Source organism: Oryzias latipes, chromosome 4 (genome assembly GCF_053564925.1).
Source record: "Oryzias latipes strain Hd-rR chromosome 4, Olatipes_Hd-rR_3.1".
In the NCBI taxonomy this organism is placed as follows: Eukaryota; Metazoa; Chordata; class Actinopteri; order Beloniformes; family Adrianichthyidae; genus Oryzias; species Oryzias latipes.
In genome coordinates, this window is record NC_136240.1 from 25,485,503 (window position 1) to 25,505,077 (window position 19,575).

General features: G+C 40.9%; 2 protein-coding genes across 2 annotated transcripts in view; one reads left to right on the forward strand and one right to left on the reverse strand.

Annotated features, from left to right (window-relative positions):
• Positions 1-6,466: 6,466 nt before the first annotated feature.
• cyldl (cylindromatosis (turban tumor syndrome), like) lies at positions 6,467-15,303 on the reverse strand. The gene is made up of 15 exons (XM_011474274.4): positions 14,988-15,303; positions 14,296-14,756; positions 13,627-13,914; positions 12,696-12,774; positions 12,444-12,607; positions 12,034-12,190; positions 11,006-11,147; positions 10,409-10,519; positions 10,235-10,326; positions 10,084-10,147; positions 9,861-9,993; positions 9,313-9,421; positions 9,113-9,231; positions 7,607-7,820; positions 6,467-7,538 (listed from the first exon to the last, which is right to left on the reverse strand). Exons 2-15 carry the CDS (start codon positions 14,746-14,748, stop codon positions 7,354-7,356), a joined length of 2,310 nt encoding a protein of 769 aa, XP_011472576.1. The 5' UTR covers positions 14,749-14,756; positions 14,988-15,303; the 3' UTR covers positions 6,467-7,353.
• Positions 15,304-15,650: 347 nt separating this feature from the next.
• zc3h3 (zinc finger CCCH-type containing 3) overlaps positions 15,651-19,575 on the forward strand; it is a 64,987-nt gene continuing 61,062 nt past the window's right edge. Inside the window, exons 1-3 of the mRNA XM_004068230.5 lie at positions 15,651-15,786; positions 17,524-18,805; positions 18,907-19,076. Of these exons, the coding sequence (XP_004068278.1) occupies positions 15,741-15,786; positions 17,524-18,805; positions 18,907-19,076 (1,498 nt within the window). The 5' untranslated portion in view covers positions 15,651-15,740. The remainder of the gene's footprint in view (positions 15,787-17,523; positions 18,806-18,906; positions 19,077-19,575) is intronic.

The window sequence follows — 19,575 nt, forward strand, 5'->3', positions numbered from 1 at the left end:
ATGAAGCTAATTTTCTGTTTAAGGCAAAACCTGTTATGCAAATGCATCATATATTAAAGCACCAAACAATGTTGATTAGCTTTCCATTACTTTTTCTTCAGCAAATTTTCTTTCTATAAAGCACTTTTACCCACTTCTCTTAATTATACTTCTGTGCAACTTTGCATTTCATAATTTGGTCTTTAACAGTTTGCTCTACGATTATAAGGTGCTAACATAAATTATTTAGATATTGTAAGCATGTTTCTCAAGCATTGGGGTTGCTGAACAGCAAGAGGGCACTGAAGTGTAGAGAATTTAAGCTTTAACCTGGGCAGAGAGGGGTCCCTCGCACACTCTGTGTCAGGACCCTCAAAAACCACACAACTCCAAGTGAGCTGCTCATAACGTCCCAGGATTTCTGAGTGTCCATTGTCACCGCCCCTTGAAGCAGACTAGAGCTACCGAGTAGGTTATTCCAAACAGGCTGCCAGAACAGGGCAGGGGCAAAGGCAGACCCCAATCTGGGAACTGTGTGCATGTGGTAAGCCCCCGTCCCAAACAGGAGGACAAGCCAAAGCACACCAGGCCTTGTTGTCATGCAATGGTGGAGTTGTCCAACTATTGACTGTTTACAAGAGCTGGACTGAGCGACCCTTCCCCCTCACCCCTTGTTATAAGCTGACCAACCAAAAGCCAAAATAATAGTATGTCGAACGTTTGAATGACAGATTTGATGCAGGCTGTTTTTAAGTAATAGGGGTTTAGCCTTCCAACAAACTTACTCCTGATTGGTAAGAGCAGTTGCCATACAAATATTGACTCAGACTGACTATAACCAATTGCTGCTTATTGACATGGTTTGGTTCCAACATGGCGATGTCTGTATTACAAAAAATTGGGAACTGACTGTTGTACATCCTTTCAGGAGTCGCCATGGTGAATTAGCTTTCACTAATTCCCACAGGTGCTTTGGCAGAGATTTTTCTGCCAGATGCCCTTCTTGACACGACCCTGTATTTTATCCAGGCTGGGGGCCGGCACAGGGGGACCCAGCATTGGGCCTCCTTGTGGCTACATAGTCAGGCTGTCGTGTAAGGGGTCTTGCCCAAGGACCCACACTGGATGAAGCTCATTATGCCCCCTGGGAATCAAACATGGGTTTCCCATGCACAAGACCTACACGCAGACCTACACACAGCCAACTGAAGCAACCCAGCTGCTGAAAAAATGGCGACTGAATTGACTTCATTTTGTTGGAGGCAGAAGTATGCCATTTTCTAACGATGACCTCACACTCACTCAGTCCAGGTCTCATATACAGTCAACATACAGTTGACTGCCAAGTGAATGCATTTATTATTAGAACAGTTGCATTAAAACCCAATTATAAAGGTGCTCCTATGCTTAGCTTCTAACACATTGTGTTTTTATAAATCAATTTTGTATGCAAGTTAGCATTTTTATTTTTGTGCTGCAGTAGGATTTTGCATTCACACCTAAATTAAAATAACTGTAAAATTTTCCAGTTTTATTCTTACAAATGTTTTCATTAAAAACATAGATTATTATGCCTATGAAACCTCAAGCTTGAGCAACAATATTATCGGCGTGGCCCTTTTTGCGTGAGGTCCTTCCGTTTGTGTCTCCTTCGTGGCGATATTTGGCTGATGTTGCACACGAGATTCATTTTAATTTCAGATTTCTTTCAAAGTACAGTTCAGAGAAATTCCATCTTTTATTGGGCGAATCCAGCATATCTGTTGTTGTGCCAGTGCTATTTTTGCAAATCAGTGAGTGTGGCACCCTCGCGACACATTAAATCAGAGATTAACGCAAAGTCACCAGCTGCACAGAAAACCTGTGGGAGATCGATCTGCGGTTTCTCACTAAAAGCCACGTCTCACAGCCCCATTAGGGGTAAACTCATCTCTCTGTTTATTGTAATGGATAAATCAGCTGCCACTCGCTGAGCAGCTTCTCTTTTTTCAAAAGAAATATATAAACAAGCAACCGCCCTATTGACGATCCTCTGTCTTAACTGTGTTTTCTAGTTATTTTTTTACACCTGAGATTTCCACATGATTATGTCAGCTTCTCTTCCGCCACCCATCCCAGCTGTTGTGCCAGGGGGCTGAGGTAAAAACAAAAACAAAAGAAACAAAAAGGAGCCATCTCAGCACAAAGGGAGAGTATTTAAAGTTGCAAATGAGATGGAATTAACCTTTCAAGCTTTATAATCTAAAAAAAAAAACACACATCAGATGGAGGTAGATCAAGATCCCACAGGTGCTGACGTAAAAATTTGAAACAAATCGCAGAATTCTCTGGAGAATTAGGCCACTTATACTCATAAAGTTGACTGTATTAGGCGAGGCAGTGTGCTTTAAGACAACATTGATGAGTGCTAATGCCGCCCAGTGGTTGATAGACCATATGGCTGGGAAAGTCATAACTCTTCTGGGAGAGGTGGGGGCAATAAAAAACTTTTTTCTCATGGGAGAAGAGGAACATTTTTTTTTTACTTGGGTCTCAGCAGAATGTGGCAGTTGGTGGCGTTTCTGCTTGAAGTCAGTCAGACGAGCGATCCCGTCTGATAACTTACTTCATGTTCCCGTGGACCATGTTGGTCTTTTCTGTCCAGAGGCATCAGAGAACTTTTTCCATGTACAGATTCAGACTGACGTAACTGAAAGTGTTTTCATTTGCTTTTAACCCTTGTGCAATCTTAGATGACCCCACCCTTACATTGACGTGTTCTCCCTACCATGACAAAGGTGGATAAAGGTGGAAAGAGTTCATGTAATCCATGGACACCAGTGAAGATCACAAATCATTGAAAAGGGTTCAGCGCACTGTCTAGTGGGTCTAGATGACCCAACTCCCAATGTTAAAGTGCCTAGTATAGCACAAGGGTTACATTTCTTCTAAAGTCAACAATGCTGCAATGTGAAGATCTTCAATTTGTACTTTCTGATTTTGACAAGTTCTTCACAAAGCTACATGTGACCATTTTTTTGGAGTATTCTTTTAAAGCTGACAATAAAAACTCACTAAAATCATCTTTTGGACCCATTTTTAGTATTTCTGGTAGTTTTCCATAATGAATGATTGGCTTGAAAACACATTTATTGTTGTAGTCAACAGTGAAACACATGCTGTTCTCACTGATCTAATAGAACAGCAGCTATACTGCTATGATCTAGATTTACATCTATGTTAGCTTTCATCTTTCTCCCATCTGAGCTTTATTATATTGTGAGGATGTTTTTTTGTGTTTTTATCTTGCAGCTGTGCATTAGGCATTAAGGCCAATGGGGACGTCTTTCTCTTTTTATATGCCTCACAGTTTTATAAGCATTAAGCTCAAGCTAAATAATATGGACTCACAGCTGAACAGTCAAAACACAGCGCTGCAGGGCAGAAAGTTCAGGTTACATTTTGGCACAATGCTGCAACTCGACAAACAGAGCAGCACGGTGACCTCACTCCTGCATGCAAAGTCCTTGTTTAAAGGTGCAGCAACAACATTGAACTAACTAACACAATGGTCAAAACAGTAAACAAAACAAGAAACCAGACTAATAAAACTTCAAAAACCTCAACAAACATACTTAAATACATGAGCATAATGAAAAGCAGATTTTAAAGTGAATCGCCCAAGAAATAATAACACTCACCCAAAAAAAGGCGACTGAATTGACTTAATTTGATTGGAACTGGAAGCAAGTCATTTTCTATTGGTGACGTCACACTCACTCAGTACACTTCTCATTTACAGTCAATAATCTTTCCTGGAAACCTCATATTATCTGGTTTAAAAAAAAAAAAAGTAAAAATAAATACTATGCTGTATGAAGTTCTATGGTCATTGGATACCAATGCATTGTTTTCAATAGAAAACTCCCTGATTATTCCACACTTGATCTATATTGAAATTTGGTGAAACACAAACAAAACATAAATAAATCAAATTTTCATGTGCCACATGTGGCTCTTTTAGCCCTTCATTGAGGCCCTGGTTGAGGAAAAGCAAAATATTTTTAATTTTAAACAGCGATATATTCTTAGGACTGTAAAGCAAATCAATTACAGTCAGAAAAAGTCAATTTATTTGTTGCAAGTAGTTGAAGCACAGTATGCATTTCTCCTCTCGGTAGCAGTGATGCTCCAAAAATTCCATCTAGAATTTTAAAAAATATTTGAGCACTGAGTACCACAGAAAATCAGTTTGAGGTCAGGAAATTCAGCCAGAATTTATAAATTATGTAATGTACGCTGGATTGTAATCAGCTCTGATTTAAAAGCTTTTGGATTAGATACACCAACAATGGTAAAATAAACTGAGTTTAGTTCTTTTTTAATACCTGCGGACATCATACCTTCTACCTTTGATGTAATGTGGCACAGACTTATTTTAAAAAGGAAGTTATGTGAGCCTCTCTTAAAAGTATAAGCTATTTCTTATTTAGAAAAATAGCCATTTTATATGTTTTATGTAAGCAAAAACACCTGTTAATATTGATCACAAAAGGAACAGTAACTCAAGTACAAAGCAGTGTTAAGCAGTAGTCCAGACATTTTAGATGGTCTGTCACCTATAAAAGTTACATTTTTGTGTCATTATGCCAGAAAGAATCCTTTATTCTTATAAAAAAATAATTGATGAGATTCTGTAGATTTTAATCTCCTGATTCACTATAAATTCACACAGACTTATGTGCTGCCGGGCTGCAAGACGCCTTTTTCCCTTTTGCTGCGCTCCTTATCTTCTTTCAACAAACCCAGCGGTAGATCAACTGTGCCGCTCAAACCGCCATACCTCTTCCCCTTACATAAACACACACGCTGCATCAGAACTTTTTTGCATAACTGTAATTATGCTGAACATGTGCGATCACAGGAAGGCTGCTTTGTGGAGTTGCAGATCTCGGCGTTAAGCCTGAAGGCTGCTCCCTCTGCCGCAGCCTGTGCCCTGGAGGATACTCTGAGCCCAGCTCATCACAGCGCTCAGCAAAAGCTCAGCACTCATCGCTGGAGTAGAGGTCAGTCAGGAGGCTGATTATAACGAGACAAAGGGAGACAGCAGGATCAAAAGGAGCTGGAACGAAGACAAGAATCCAATGAAGCACCAAAGTAAGTAAGAGGAGCAAAAGTTGGAGGAGCCTCCCAACCTTCATCTAGGAAATCCTTGTAAGCATTCATGTCACATGACTTATGTTTTACATGTAATCCTGATGAGGTGGTGTGTGTGGGTGTGTGTGTGTGTCGGTGCTTCAAAGCAGATGTTTCAGGTCCTATCAAGGAGGGCCGTAAGACCTGGAGCAGTGCTTTCTGCGACTGAAGGAAACCTATAACAGGACTTTGGTTGCTGAAAAATGCCTTTGCTGTCAAATGAAAAGAAGAAATAAAAACCCCAAAAAGCTTTTTGATCTTTGATTCCATAAGACGATTTGCTGCAGACGGAAAACAAACTGTTAAAAGAGGGACTCGAGTGGAACACTGGGGTAACAGGGAGCAGAGGCGGAGAAGTGGAGGGCGTCAAGTATAGTCCAAAACGACAGAGGGTGTAGAGAGGGCGGTAGAGGTGTTTGCAAGCAGGGTGACGGGGGGGATGGAGTAAGGCATGGCTGCTCAATCCTGGTCCTCGACATCTACCACCCTGCCTGTTTTCCAGATCTCAAAGCCCTGCTAGCTGCTGATCAGCTTAAATAAGATGTCTCCAGACTCTGATTGAATGAACACACCAGGTCCAGTTAATCAGCAGTAAGCAGTGCAGGGAGAGCTGGAAAACAGGCAGGGTGGCAGATCTCAAGGACCAGGAATAAGCAGCCCTGGTCTAAGGTGTGATGAGTGACTAATGAGATTCAACAAGAATGGATGGAAACGTGTCCAAGACGGTGGGGGAGAGCAGCCATGTTGTTGGTTTAACAGACCCAGGAGCTGCTTGGGGGTGGGGGTTGCCCAGAGCCCCATTATTAGCAACAATGCTAAAGAAAACATTTTATGCCTTTCATGATCCACACATGTAAAGAAAATTCAGATTTTAAAAAATTGCATTTCTGAGTAGTTTTTTATTCAAATCGTTGTGAATCAGGAGCAGATGAAAAAATTGTGCTTGAAAAGATTGTATTTGTCATAAACTCACTGCTCTGAGCTCTTACCAACAGGGAGTGTCCCGCCCACAACTCAGAGGTGAATTTCTAATGAACTACTGCCACTCTGCAGAAACTCTGCCACTCTGCAGAAACTATGTCCTACAAATCGATAGGTTTTTTTCTTTTATTTTGCTAGAAATGACACGATCATAATAAAAATGATCACTGGGAACACTTTAAAAATAGATCAACAGATGATTCGATTGGGACTTTAGAAAGTCGATACAGGAATTTCCCACATTGTGTTAAGTCCATGAATGCAGCACATCAGTTAAACATTTTTACTCCACTTGTAAAGTTTTATTATAAGAAAAAAACTATAACACTACTCTGCTTGGACCAGCACCAACACAGTCCATTTATTAGAGTCATCAGTTAAAAGGCACTTAAAAAAAAGTATAAAATTTCAGATGACCTCCACTTTAAAAAGAAATCTCAGACATGTAACTCTTGTGACATCCTAGGCACTTTACCATTGGGAGTTGGGTCATCTAGACCCACTAGACAGTGCTCTGAACCTTTTTTCTTCAATGATTTGTGATCTTCACTGGTGTCCATGGATTACATGAAACCTTTCCACCTTTATCCACCTTTGTCATGGTAGGGAGAACACGTCAATGTAAGGGTGGGGTCATGTAAGATAGCTCAAGGGTTAAAGGCTATTCTGCCAATTTTTGTTTCTCCCAGCATTGCATATTACAGCAGAAAAGGAAAAAAACAATTTATTGCATCAAAAGCAGACATTTTATTTCCTATAGGGTGAAAAACGACATTAACTCTGTGGTCCATTCACCATGACTCATTAAAAAACATCAACCTCAAGCCTTCAGGATAAATGAACATGTTTAAGAGTTACTAATCATACTCATTTGTTTTATCGTAGCCAGAAGCCCTCCTTTTAAACACCCATATAGAGGTAAAAACAAGTAATATTGATATTAGAGAATTGAAAACATTCGTCACATTTTTGTCTTTAGTGCAATTTGTTCTCAGAAAGTTGTCAGTTGTCCTTCCTGCTGTAAATGAAACTTTAGCAGTTCTGATATAAATTACTTTGGCAGGATTATCAATTCCCCACAGCAGATTTTTTTAAATGTATTTGTATATTAAATGCAAAAATGTAAATTAAAGCTGTTTTTTCCATACAAACCTGACAGAAATCAAGTAAATGAATGTTGGAGTAAAGTTAAAAGCAGCCGGGTTTGGGAGTTTCCCATCAGCGGTAGAGGCACATACTTGTGCTCTGGTACAGGTACATGTAGGCATCACAGAAGAGACGCTTGGCCACGCCTTTCATGTCTCGAGGTGCCTGATTGACAAGCTCGGCAGGAGACATTTCAAGGTAGATGGCGACCTCTGGGCAGGCGTGCACCTCTGGGATGTTGAAGCCATCCGTCTCTCCTGAACACAAACGCCGTCAGAGATTGATGGAGTTCACAGCAGTTTGATGAGGGTCAAACAGAGCTCACCTTGTCTGTCGGCCATGCTGTCAAAGAAGATCCAGTCGTGGCTTTTTGGTCCGTGTTTGACAAAGGAAACGTAGTGACTCGTCTCGATGCAGAGCACGGCAAACAGCTCCAGTCTGTCCCTGGTCAGGGTGTGGGGGATGCCACGGCCCATGTAACCCTTTGGAATCTCCAGAGCAGTGGGCTGATGGGAGCGCCGCTTGGGGTGAGAGTGCACCTGTGAGGGAAATGCTTTTACTAACAAATTGAAGGAGATTTACAAAAGGCTCAACAATTATTATTTTGCTCTGTAATAAAGAATTAGTGACAGCAAGGCAAGCCAAACTATTATCCATCAACCAGCGTGACTGACAAAGAGTCAAAGTGTGAGCTCCAAAGCTGAATTAATCACTCTGTGACATTTCTGTGTGGACTTTTAATGATTTTATAATAACCATCAGCCTGATGGAGAACAGCAATCGTTTTACTGATACCATTGCTTAAATCACACAGAGGCACGTGTTAACCACTATTGACTGTATATGTGAAATGGATCATTTTAACATATAATATAATTTTCCTTATAGGTATACCTCAACTATGAGACAAAAAACCATCCAAATGCTCTCTAGTAAACTTTAAACGGGTCTGCACATGTACTGGCTTTAGCAGGGGGACACGTCTGGTACTGCAGGGCTTGAGTCCCTTACGGCGTAGAGTGTTACTGATGGCAGTTTTTGTTACTTTGGTCCAGCTCTCTGCAGGTCAATCACTAGGTCCCTCCGTGTGGTTCTGGGATTTTTGCTCACCGTTGTGGGGATCATTTTGACCCACAGGGTGAGATCTTGTGGGGACCCCCAGATGGAGGGAGATTATCAGTGGTCTTGTATGTCTTCCATTTCCTAAGAATTGCTCCCACAGTTAATTTGTTCACACCAAGCTGCTTACCTGTTGCAGATTCAGTTTTCCAGCCACCATGGTGCAGGTCAACAATTGTGTTTCTGGTGTCCTTAGGCAGCTCTTTGGTCTTGGCCATTATGGAGTTTGGAAAGTGACTGTTTGAGTTTGTGGACATGTGTCTTTTATAGAAACAATGAGTTCAAACAGGTGCCATTAATACAGGTAACAAATGGAGAACAGAGGATCCTCTTATAGAAGAAGTTACAGGTCTGTAAGAGCCAGAAATCTTGCTTGTTTGTTGGCGACCAAATACTTATTTTCCACCATAATTTACCAATAAATTATTTAAAAAACAGACAATATGATTTTCTGGATTTTTTCTCTCTCATATAGTCTTTCATAGTGTAGGTATACCAATAATGAAAATTACAGGCCTCTCTAATCTTTATAAGTGGGAGAACTTGCAGAATTGGTGGCTGAATAAATACTTTCTTGCCCAACTGTACATTTAACTTATTATATTTTTTGTTTGTTTTATTTTTACTTCAAACCACTAATATCAACTTTTTTCTAGCAAATGTTTCCCGCTGCATGAAGGAAAAGCTGCCTTTCCCTGTCAAAGCTACCAACCTGAGCCGAACATTTCTTGCAGAAGATCTTGAATCCCGTCAGGCTAAAAGTAGGATCTTTAAAACAATCTGCACACTCTTCTACTGCCAAGTTTCCACACATTATGCACTGCTGAGGACCTGAAACACACGAACACCCCAGGTGGAATTCACTGTGAGATGTCATGTCGGTGCGTGCATCTTCTGCACATTGCATCGCACCTTCAGAGAGCAGATCAGTGATGTCCAGCTCCAGAGAAGGAATGATTTTGTCAAACATCTTAAATTTCTTTCCAAAGCGAGGCATCTGGAGGATGAGGCAGGATGGTACCTGTGGATGGAGCAGAGAGAGATTGACCCAACAGAGCCACCTACTGGACGCTTCACGTTAGACGATAGCTCACGTGTCCTTGATGCCCACTTTGATAAAAACGTTGTTTTTGGTGTTCTTAACATGTTCTTGTGGGATTTTTCTGATATAAAGAAAATTAAGCTAAAATCTGCATTTCTGAGCATTTCTTTATACTAACTGCTGTGAATCAGGAGGAAAAGAAAAGATTATATTTGTGTTGTAGAAAATAATACGATGCACAAGCTCAAAGCTCTCAGCAAAGTCTTTTAGATGTTGATCTTTTGCTTTCATCAGAGTGGGTCTTTATAAATGCTGACTAGAATCAGGAAGTCCTCGTTTAAAATAAAGTAGCAGATTTCCACCTCTGATTGTGGAGTTTTGTTTGTTTTTCATAACTTAAGTAGAAGTCAGCGCCCACCTCTGCCAACCTGAGTCCGGCACTGTGAAAGGAGTGTTCCAGCAGCTGCTGAACGGTCGGCAGAACAAGGCAGTGGTTCTGATCCAGAAATATCTGATAGCAGTAACTCTCTTGAACTTTACCAGCAGCTGACCTAAAGGGGAAGATTCCACAAATGAAAGCTAAGCAGTGTAGTGCTTAAAAAAAACAGAAGAAGCATTTTTGAGGTTTTTAGGGAGAGTACAGCTTCAGCAGAGGGTCCAGGGCCAGGATGTGATGCATGACCACAATCAGAAACTCCTCTGGATCTGAAAGACAGGAGTCCCAACCCAGCTTGAATTCAGAACTGCAGAAACTTACAAGCTGTTTACTGTATTTTTATTTCTCAGACCAACCCTTCTCCTCTGTGGTGAAAGAGCGACTGTAGCCGTGTTTCTGCAGCAACTGCCGCAGCTTCATGACGTGTTGACACTCTACAAAGCCCTTACTGCAGAAAAGAAATGTGAAGCATTGCTTTAACAAGAACCCGAAAGATGAACATACGGGATGAACTGACAAGGAAAGCCGACCTGCGCAGGGGTACAACAATGTCACGCAACAGGGTTTTCTGGATCGGGGCATCTTGAGAGGTTGTTGTTTTGAACAGCATGGAGTCCATCGCAGAAGAGCAGGAAAACAAGCTAAAAGGGAAAAAAGAGATTAAAAAAAAAGTCCCCCTCTGAAGACAATTGTGTTTTTTTAGTTTTTGACATGCATGTTTGCATTTTTCTTATGAAAGAGGACAAATGTAATATAAAATGTATAATTAATAATTTCATTTTTGCATTTCTGGGTATTTCTCCTTTTAAAAATCCTGTCAATCAAACAAAAGATGCTCGGTTTGAATTAATTGTGACGTCACAATTAATTCAAACCTATACTAAATATAAATCTGTACAAAACTATTGGAACAAACATATTTGACAAGAAAATAGTAGACGTTGCTGTTTGGCTCCTGGTAAATGAAGATCTAACAAATTAATCAAGTTTTTTCCATTTTTGGAAATTCTTAAAATCGACTTCCATGCCACTGAAGAAATGCTGGAAATGTGTTTTCATGAAATTAGGAAAATTAGCATTTAAACATATACTTGTATAAAAACAAAAAGAAAATTCATCATCCTGACCTAAAGAGGGCAGCATCCATGTAGCAGGAGTTACAGTGTCCTTGGATCCCCTTCATTCGACCAATCAGGAGATGGTCAATCTGCTCTGTGCTGATTGGAGGAACCACATCCGGATTTTCACCACTGAAGTCCTCTTCCATTTCTGACACAAACATATGAAGTTTTAGTGCCTCAATTATGAGTTTCAATCAACAAGTTTTCTTCCTTTTTCTTATACTCATATGCCCTTAAAAAAAATCATGTTTCTCGCAGTACTACCTACCTATTCCGGTGAAAATTGTGTTTTTGGTGTTTAACGTGTTTTTATGGCATTTTTCTGATGATTAATCATTGTGAATCAGGAGCAGATGAAAAGATGTGGTTGGAAAAAGCTTATAGTTTTGATGTAGAAGCTACAGCGGCAAGCCACAAGAAGCTACCTGCTCTGCTCCATTCTGATAATCCACTTGCAGACAAACAGATCCACGTACGTCTTCATTTTCCTCATCTGAACTGGTAACTGGCTCAAAACTGTATGGCTGGATAGCTCCAGTGTTGCTCGCTGTAATTGTTGCACCGCTTATGTTAGGTTAGGGGTGTAAGCTAGTAGGTGAGAGTATAAACAGAGGGGTGATGGGAAGTAGAGATGGCCTTACTCAGCACCAACAGTCTAGCCCACAACTCTGAGGAGAATTTCTAATAAACTGCTGGCCCTCTGCAAAACCATGTCCAAAAAATGACACAGGATTTTGGCTAAAAATGACTCATCATAATTAAAAGACAACTATGAATGCTTTGAAAATAGATCAGAAGAGGATCGGTGTAGAACTTTAAATAGCTAAAAGCAAAAGTTTCCAGTCTAAGTCAAGCTCCATTTTTTCCAATATCAGGTTTGTTCAAACATCTTCAGCTTTAAGTAAAAAAAAAGATGAAAATAATTGGCAACAAGTACCGAAAGTCTCTGACAACTTAATTTCAAGATATAAATTAGATGCAGTTTCAGTTAAAGAATGTTTTTCAGATGTTAGCTAGCTATGTTTTGTACTAACCAGTGTAAAAGGATTTTGACGTCTCCTTGTCCGACGAGCCATGAAAACGTGAGTCGGGGTGACAGGAGGTCAGCTTCACAAACAGAGCTCTCTTGTTAGGACACACGAAGAAGCGGACGCCCTTGAAGGTGCCGTCGCTGACTCCTCTGTCCTCCTCCTGCAGAGACATGCAAACTGATCAGGATGGCTTTAATCCAACGGATTAGAGCTAATGTTTTGTGTGAATTAGTGGGCAAATTTTCTGCAAAATAATTCTAATTTAGACACAGTTGTGTTTAGACAAGTGTAATGTCAAATCCCAAGTTTGATACGTCATTGTATGAATGTATAACTGATGATTGTAATGTTTTTGTGTACTACTCTTATCTGATTGCTTGAAATAAACCATTTCAAATCAAATCAAAACATACCAGCTCAAGTCCAGCCATAATTTCTTCTCGCTCAGGAAGTTTCCCAATCCAGCGAATTATTCCATACAGATTGCCTGCTCCTAAAGTCACCTCCACCATAGAGTTCACATCCAGGTGAGTGTAATTCTCTGCTGGTGTTGGGTCCATATCTATTCCCTCGGCCTCTGTGTCGTTTGGAATAAATGTATAAGAGAATTGCCCAAAACATACAGAATGTGCAACAGATTTCAGGATAGAAGGAGTTAATCAAACCTTCAGGAAATTCTCCTTTAGAAACGATTTCTAGAGGAACGAGAACTTCACCCCCTCGCCGTCCACTCTCATCTGTGTCCTGAAAGGATCCGCAAATCAACAACAACGTAAATGTCACGTAATCTGTGCGTGTGTGTGGGGTCTTTGAAAACAGGCCCTTTAATAAAAAGTGAAAAATTCCAAAAATCTTGACAACTTTTCTTTAAATAAGCAAAATAAACTGCCAATGGGATAAGAAAAATTGTCTTACAAAAAATTCTTACTTTAAGAAATTAATCTTGTCACCAAGACATGCTTTCTTAAATTATTTGCTATAGAAAATGTTCTTGTTAAAATAATCTTTTGGCACGACAAAATAAGACAATCGCTCGAGTCTTTTTTCCTTTAACATTCAGTTTCTGCAGTGTAAAGGTTCTTCAAACACACCGGCTGTGACTATATAAAGTCTGATGAAAATTTTAAAAATACGATAATCATTCAGGACCATTTAGTTTTATAAGAAAATGTGTCTGCACATACGTGGTGAAACATTACATTGTGATTCTGATTTTGGTGACCCGTCCAAACCTGCTTAATGCCATGTAGAATAAAAGGTTGGTTCAGTTAGTTAGACAAAATAAAAGAAATTAAATAAATCATACCATCAAAAGATTTTTATAAACCGATGCAAAATAAATAAATAAAATAAATCACTGATATTGATAAGAGTCTGAAAAGGCTACACAGGCAGTTAGTTTCTTTCATAAGGTTTAGGGTTTCTGAAAAACAACACTTATAATGTAACTTTGAACAGTTCAGAAATTTCCAAGGGGAGACCCTCTGTTCAGTCCAAAAAATTGTTTTGGAAACACAGTGTTCCGTTACAGTGTGATTTGTGTCTGGCAACAAACATTTCTGGGGAAAAAAAAAAAAAAAAGATAGATCAACTCACAGTGGAGATCCGAACTATTTGCTTCCCTTCCTGTTGCTGAACCTCCACCACCATTCCACTGCGGCCTTTATCATCAATGAAGTAGATGACTCTGTCTCCTGGAAAAAGCTCGTCTGTTTGTGGCTCACTGTGGGCCCTGGACAGCTCAGTGCTGGGAGGCGAGAGGGAGCTGGGGACGACGGGTTGGATTCTGGAGATCGGAGCTAAAACGCCACAATCTTTGTCGCACTGAAAAAGCGTTCTGCAGGGATTTGTCCCTTTTCGACTGGCCTTCCCCCTGTCAGGTCCCTAAAGAAAAGCACAGCAAGACAAGTCACTAAGTTATCAGCATGCCTACGCATTGTTTACATCCTTTTAGAGCAAAGTTTTTATTTTATTGATCTATAATTGTGAATATTTACAATAATATATAGAGTAAGGATGAAGAACCAGATTTTGTTTTGCGTGACTTTGCAACGTTTACAGTTGGGTACTGTGGTCAAGACCCGCACAGACTGATACCAACTATCCATCAACTGTTTGTGAAAGAGTTGAAAAGTTTGTTACTTTAAGTCCTTTTAACTTTGCAGTTACTTTTTTAAAACAAAAAAGTTTTTCTTCAATAGGTTGTAGACCTTGTGTAAAGCATGAATCTGGAATGCATATGAATAAGACGAAACTCATTCCCACCAGTAGCTCAATCCCGTAGTACGTTCCACTTATGGGGTACGGATACTCTGGCTCTGACAGCTTCCCGATATAGCGAACGATTCCCCTGAGAATTTTCCCATCCTCCTCCACTGTCACTGCGCTTCCCACCGTGACACTCCGGACTGCTTGGAATGCAGGCTGATCATAGAACATCCTCAGTCTCTCCGCATCCTCTGAAACTCCCAGCAGCAGCCGCGCATCCTCGAGGTTCAGCTCCTCCAGGCAGCTGACCTCCAAGTCTTTCTCTAGATGCGCGCGCGTCCCAAATACAAGGACGGAGAGGGTTTTGGGATGCTTCGTTGTCTCCTGCTGTTGTTGTTGCTGTGCGTTGTACTTATGTGAAGTCATGTAACACAGGCAACCCACATTGACGGATTTGAAGTTGCGAGGCTTTTTCGTTACTATGAAGTAACGGCAGTTTGTACTTGTCATGTTGAGCCCTGCAGGAAAGCACGAAAACAGTTAAACTTATAAATGCTAAAAAGACAACTCCTTGCTGAAAAACCCACCTAGCTAGCTAGCTAACTAACTTTACAACTAGCAACAAGATTTAGAATAGAAACGAGGAGCACGCACGCTAAAGTTAAGCGAACAGTTCCACGACAGCTTCAGGGTTCAAACAGTTCATTGGACAAGAGTCTATGACAGAACACGTTTATTTGTAAGTTTACCTTTTCGTTCCGTCTCGCTTATTGTTTAGCTTAACGTCACAGCAGCTGTTACTTGACTTGAGGAGTTTCACTTCCCTTTTGGTTTCATTTCGCGTCCAAAGCGGCGTCACCTGTCGCTTCACGGAGCTCCAACAACGGTGACACCAACCAAAACGTGTCGAAAAACTATTTCAACGTCTAATTTGACACACATTACACTGAAATTGTTCTATTTTCACTGTTAAAACGCAGAATGCGTCCAGGAATCGTTTATTTTAAAGCTGTTGACTGACGGTCACACGTCAGAATCAACAAATGAAATATTAGTCCCCAGTGATGTCTTACAGGCTATGTGGCGTTTCGGATGTTGGACTAACAAGATGAAATTGGGAGAAATACGTTGTATTAAGTAAAACAAATTGTGCCCAAATACGGGTTAAATTTGAATTAATAATTATCCACAAACTCAAGGAAACAATATCTTCACCAATTTGACAAACACAGCATCGACGTGTCTGCAAACATAGATCATTTTTGGAAATGTACTTTCTTCGGAGTGCTTTAGTTTAGCCAACTAGCAAAACAACAAATATACACGATTTAATGTCCCAGTGGTTTGTTTTGTTTCAAATGTTTTATCGCTAACATGTTTCAGTTTAATCAGGTTAACTTTTGATGAATCAGTAGGAACCTGTAAGTCTGAGATCAGGGATTACCATCTTCACAAGATTCGCGTTGTGATTGGCCAACGAAAAAACGTCACACTTTGCAAACATGGAGGAGAGAGAAGCCCTGAAGAGGCAGATAGAGCTTCTACAGAGTGAGTTGTTGTTTTATTGGATAAATGGTGGCTGTGATAACTGTAAGACGTAACTACAATACGTACATTTATTGTATATATTGATTTTGGAGGAGTCTAGAATGCAGTAGTTGGCGTGTTTTGATATGAACCGGAAGCCTCACGTCCACCGCCGTTACGCCATACGGGCTTCAGTTCCAATAACCATGATAATGTATTGTTGCGTCATTATCGTGGTTTTTACGGTACCTCTTCAACAGGAGTCTTTTAATTTATGTCAGCCAGTTGTACAATATCCTATTACCTCTATAGTAAGTACCGAATTTAGTTTTTTATGAAGCTTCAGGGGAAAAAAGTAAATGGTCGATTTTCTGACTACTAGTCACCAGAACGAGCGAGAGCCGTGAAGTCCCACCTAACAACAAACACTCTTTATTTATATTTTTGTGGCCATATAACCATTTACTTATAAAATTTAGCTCATAAATATTTACAATTATCAAAACATTGCTATTATATGACTTTTGACAGCAACACATATAAGTGCCTTTCAAAATAAAATACATTCTGTCTCAAATAAGAGCCTCTTGTCTTGCTGTAGTAGATTTACTAGCAAATGTACTGTAAGAACTTTGCCTCTGAACAGCAACTAGGAAAAAAAAAATACGAGCTTTAACTTTTCTAAAACACTCTGACACAAGAAAGACCAAACCTTTTACCATCATCTTGCTCAGTAATCTGACCAAAATGCTGGAAATGGTAAAGCTTTCAACGCCTCTTGATTCTCTTCATGAAGTCTTTGTTATGAACAAACGCATGTAGTGTCACTGACTACTTTTTCTCTCTCTACGTTGTGTTGCATGAGGCGAACCTCAGAGACTTGAAAACATTGAAACAGTGGAGAGAAGCAGCAGCACTTTACACTGACACGCATTTCTAGTTTGTGTAAATGGATTCTGCGATGTACCAACATCATATTTTTTGGGCAGTGTTTGAAACAGTAGATATTTTGGAAAAAGAATGTCTGCCCAGATGTTTTTAAAGCAAGTAAAAACTGAATTTCTGCAACCTGGTGGTTGTTTGAATGCAACATTTAGGACCAATGATGTCAAACTGACATTAATAAAACGCTTAATGTCAGTTATTATGATTAAAATAAAACAGCATTAAAAGTTAACGGACATCTGTGACAATTGTTTAAATTGGTAATTTCGTGACAACTTGATTTATAAAAGTATTTTACAAAAAGTGGCTGTGCTTTTGGGTTCTATAAAAACCATAGTAAATTCTCAATAAACATTGTTTATGAAACCCAAATAATGTGATGTTTATGTTGGAAACGTTTACAAAACGTCACTGTAAACTTTTCTTTTATTTTGGTAATCTAAATTTCTTTTTAAATGGAACTATTCAAAAAAATAAATGAGCTTACATCTTGAAGTCTTTCTGTTTACACCGAAACTTAGACAAAAGGAGAGTCTTTGTTTTTAAAAGACCCTCCGATCATCTTTGGATCTATAATTTGATTGATTGTAGTTTCAAAGTCACAAATGCACTCTGTTTTCCAACATCATTTCTTTGTCCGCTCCTGATTTACCACAATGTGAATTATAAATAAATACTCAACAATGAAATTTTAAGCTTAATTTTCTTTACATATGTCCTCCATCATGAGAAAAGTGCCATAAGAACACGTTAAAAACTCCAAAAATACCATTTTCATTGGAGTGGGTCTTCAACATTGTTCGTTCTCCTCAGATCTCATCAACAAACACAAGAGCATCCATGGAGACGCACCGTTCAACAGAGCCGAGCAGAGACTCCCAGAAACCTCAGCAGCCGCCAGAGGCTTCTCTGATGTCCATCGTGGCTCCAGGGGGAAACCATATGAGGCCCAGAACCGTGGAAGTTGGAGGCGGACGTACTCTCTTAAAAATAAAAGCCCCCAGGGGTCTGGCACTTCCTCCATGTCCTCCTTTAGCCACCAGTCCACTTCTCACAGCTTCCCTCTGCCAAGTCAAAGCAGAGGAGTGCCGACTAATCCAACCAAAAGTGCTGCCTCGCTGCCTCTGAAGAAGAAGGTGAGCACGGCAGGGCTTCAGGGTGAAAAGAAGAAGCAGAGTCTGAGTCCAGCAGGCGGGTCCTTGACGCACGAAGCTCCAAAGTTTCAGCAAAGAGCTGAAGCCCGACAGGTCTTACTGCCACAAAAGAAGGAAAGGGCTTCCACGGAGGTTCCCCCCTCATCTAAGGCAAAGTCAGCCAGCCCGCTTTTCACCAAAACCACAAACAACAGCTGCCAGATCATTTCTGCTGCTGCTCCTCTCAAAGCTGCTCACACCATGCCAGCTCTCCCAGATCTGTCCACCAAACACCTAAATGTCTCGTCTGCTACGGGGCCCCGCCCAGACTTCCCGAAAACCTCTAAGTTCACTTGGGTAAAAAGCCAGGACTCCTTTAAAGATGACTCCAGGCAAATAACTTCCCCCTCAAAGAAAGCTGCAGCTGTCACCATATCTGTATCTGGAGGTGCCTCAGGGGTTCCACCCGCGGGGGCGCTCAGTAAAAGAACTCCCCCCAAGAAGGTTGCGCGAAAGCTCGGCCCAGTCAGCGCGGCTACCAAGACCTCCAAGTACAAATGGGTCTGTGCTGCCGGATCGCAATCGAGAGCGCTGCGGAAGCTCCCGTCCCCGAAATCCCTGACTCCCCAGAGATCCCTGGAGAAGGGGGATGTCACCAGGAAGCTTAAACCTACCTCCACCCCCCCTGCCAAACTGAAGAAAGGCGCTTCGGGAAATCTCTCGGTTTATAACAGATACAGGTGGAAGGCTGGGGCCCAGGGCCCTTCTGGGGCAGAAGGAGGCGCCCTTGCTTCACCTCTGCGAAGATCTGCCTTCCACTGGACTGCAGAGAAAAGCAGCAAAGGGATGAAAGCGGGGCTCCTCCCCCCAGCTGCACCTCATCGGCCCTGCCCTCCATCAGCTTTACCTGGGGGGTTCAAGCTTCGCAGCAGGATGAAGATTATACGGAGGTATTCCAGCAGGTAAAAAAAAAATTCCATTCTATCTTTGGCCACTAGGTGGAAGCAGAGTATTTCTGTAAACCTGGGGGTTTTGGATCATAATGTCCTTATGGTCTCCACAGTGGAGGGTCAGAGAGGGGAGGGGGCCAGTCAGCCGTAAAGTTCTCCCCCCGAAGCCGAATGCACGCCTCGATCAGGAGTCCCGCCGGGGTGCGGAGGACGCCCTCCAGAGAGCTGGTGTCTTTCGGACGACACAAGCTGAGGCGACTCTCCTCACCGCCGACGAGAACAAGTAAGGCGGCAAAAACGGTTTTACAGAAGGGAACCAAAATCAAGAGTTCAGACATGAAAACAAAACATTTTCTAAAGTAATCTGATTTAGAATAAAAGGAAACAGAAACAGGAAAGCTCCAGATCCGCTACAAAGGGACAAGTATTGCTAAAAGTATCAAACCGTCCAACCAATTTCAATACTTGTCAGGTGAAGTAGCAGGAAATCTCCTTTGATTTATTCGTCTTTATTCATTTCCTCTTTTCGTCTCGTTGGATTTGGATTTATTTTGTGTGCTGGTCACTCAGATAATGACTGGAGCTTGGAACAGACATCTGGCAACACTGGAAGCCAAAGGGCCAGGAAGCTCAGTCAGCAGACCACAGTCCATCCGTCTCCTCCAATCACAGAACCCATCTAATCAGACTAGATATTCTGAAGGATTAAGTGCTGTTTAAAAGTAATTTAACAAAAAAGGCCAAAACCCTCAAAAAACATATTGTTTCTTATCTTTCTTATA

Bases quoted from the DNA above. Each gene is read 5' to 3' on its own strand.
- cyldl (XM_011474274.4), bottom strand. From the start codon at position 14,748: ATGACAAGTACAAACTGCCGTTACTTCATAGTAACGAAAAAGCCTCGC. The intron at 12,775-13,626 runs GTGAGTTGATCT...GGATCCTTTCAG, and splicing joins AAATAGTTCGGATCTCCACT to GACACAGATGAGAGTGGACG. The intron at 9,994-10,083 runs GTACTCTCCCTA...CTTCCCCTTTAG, and splicing joins CTGGACCCTCTGCTGAAGCT to GTCAGCTGCTGGTAAAGTTC.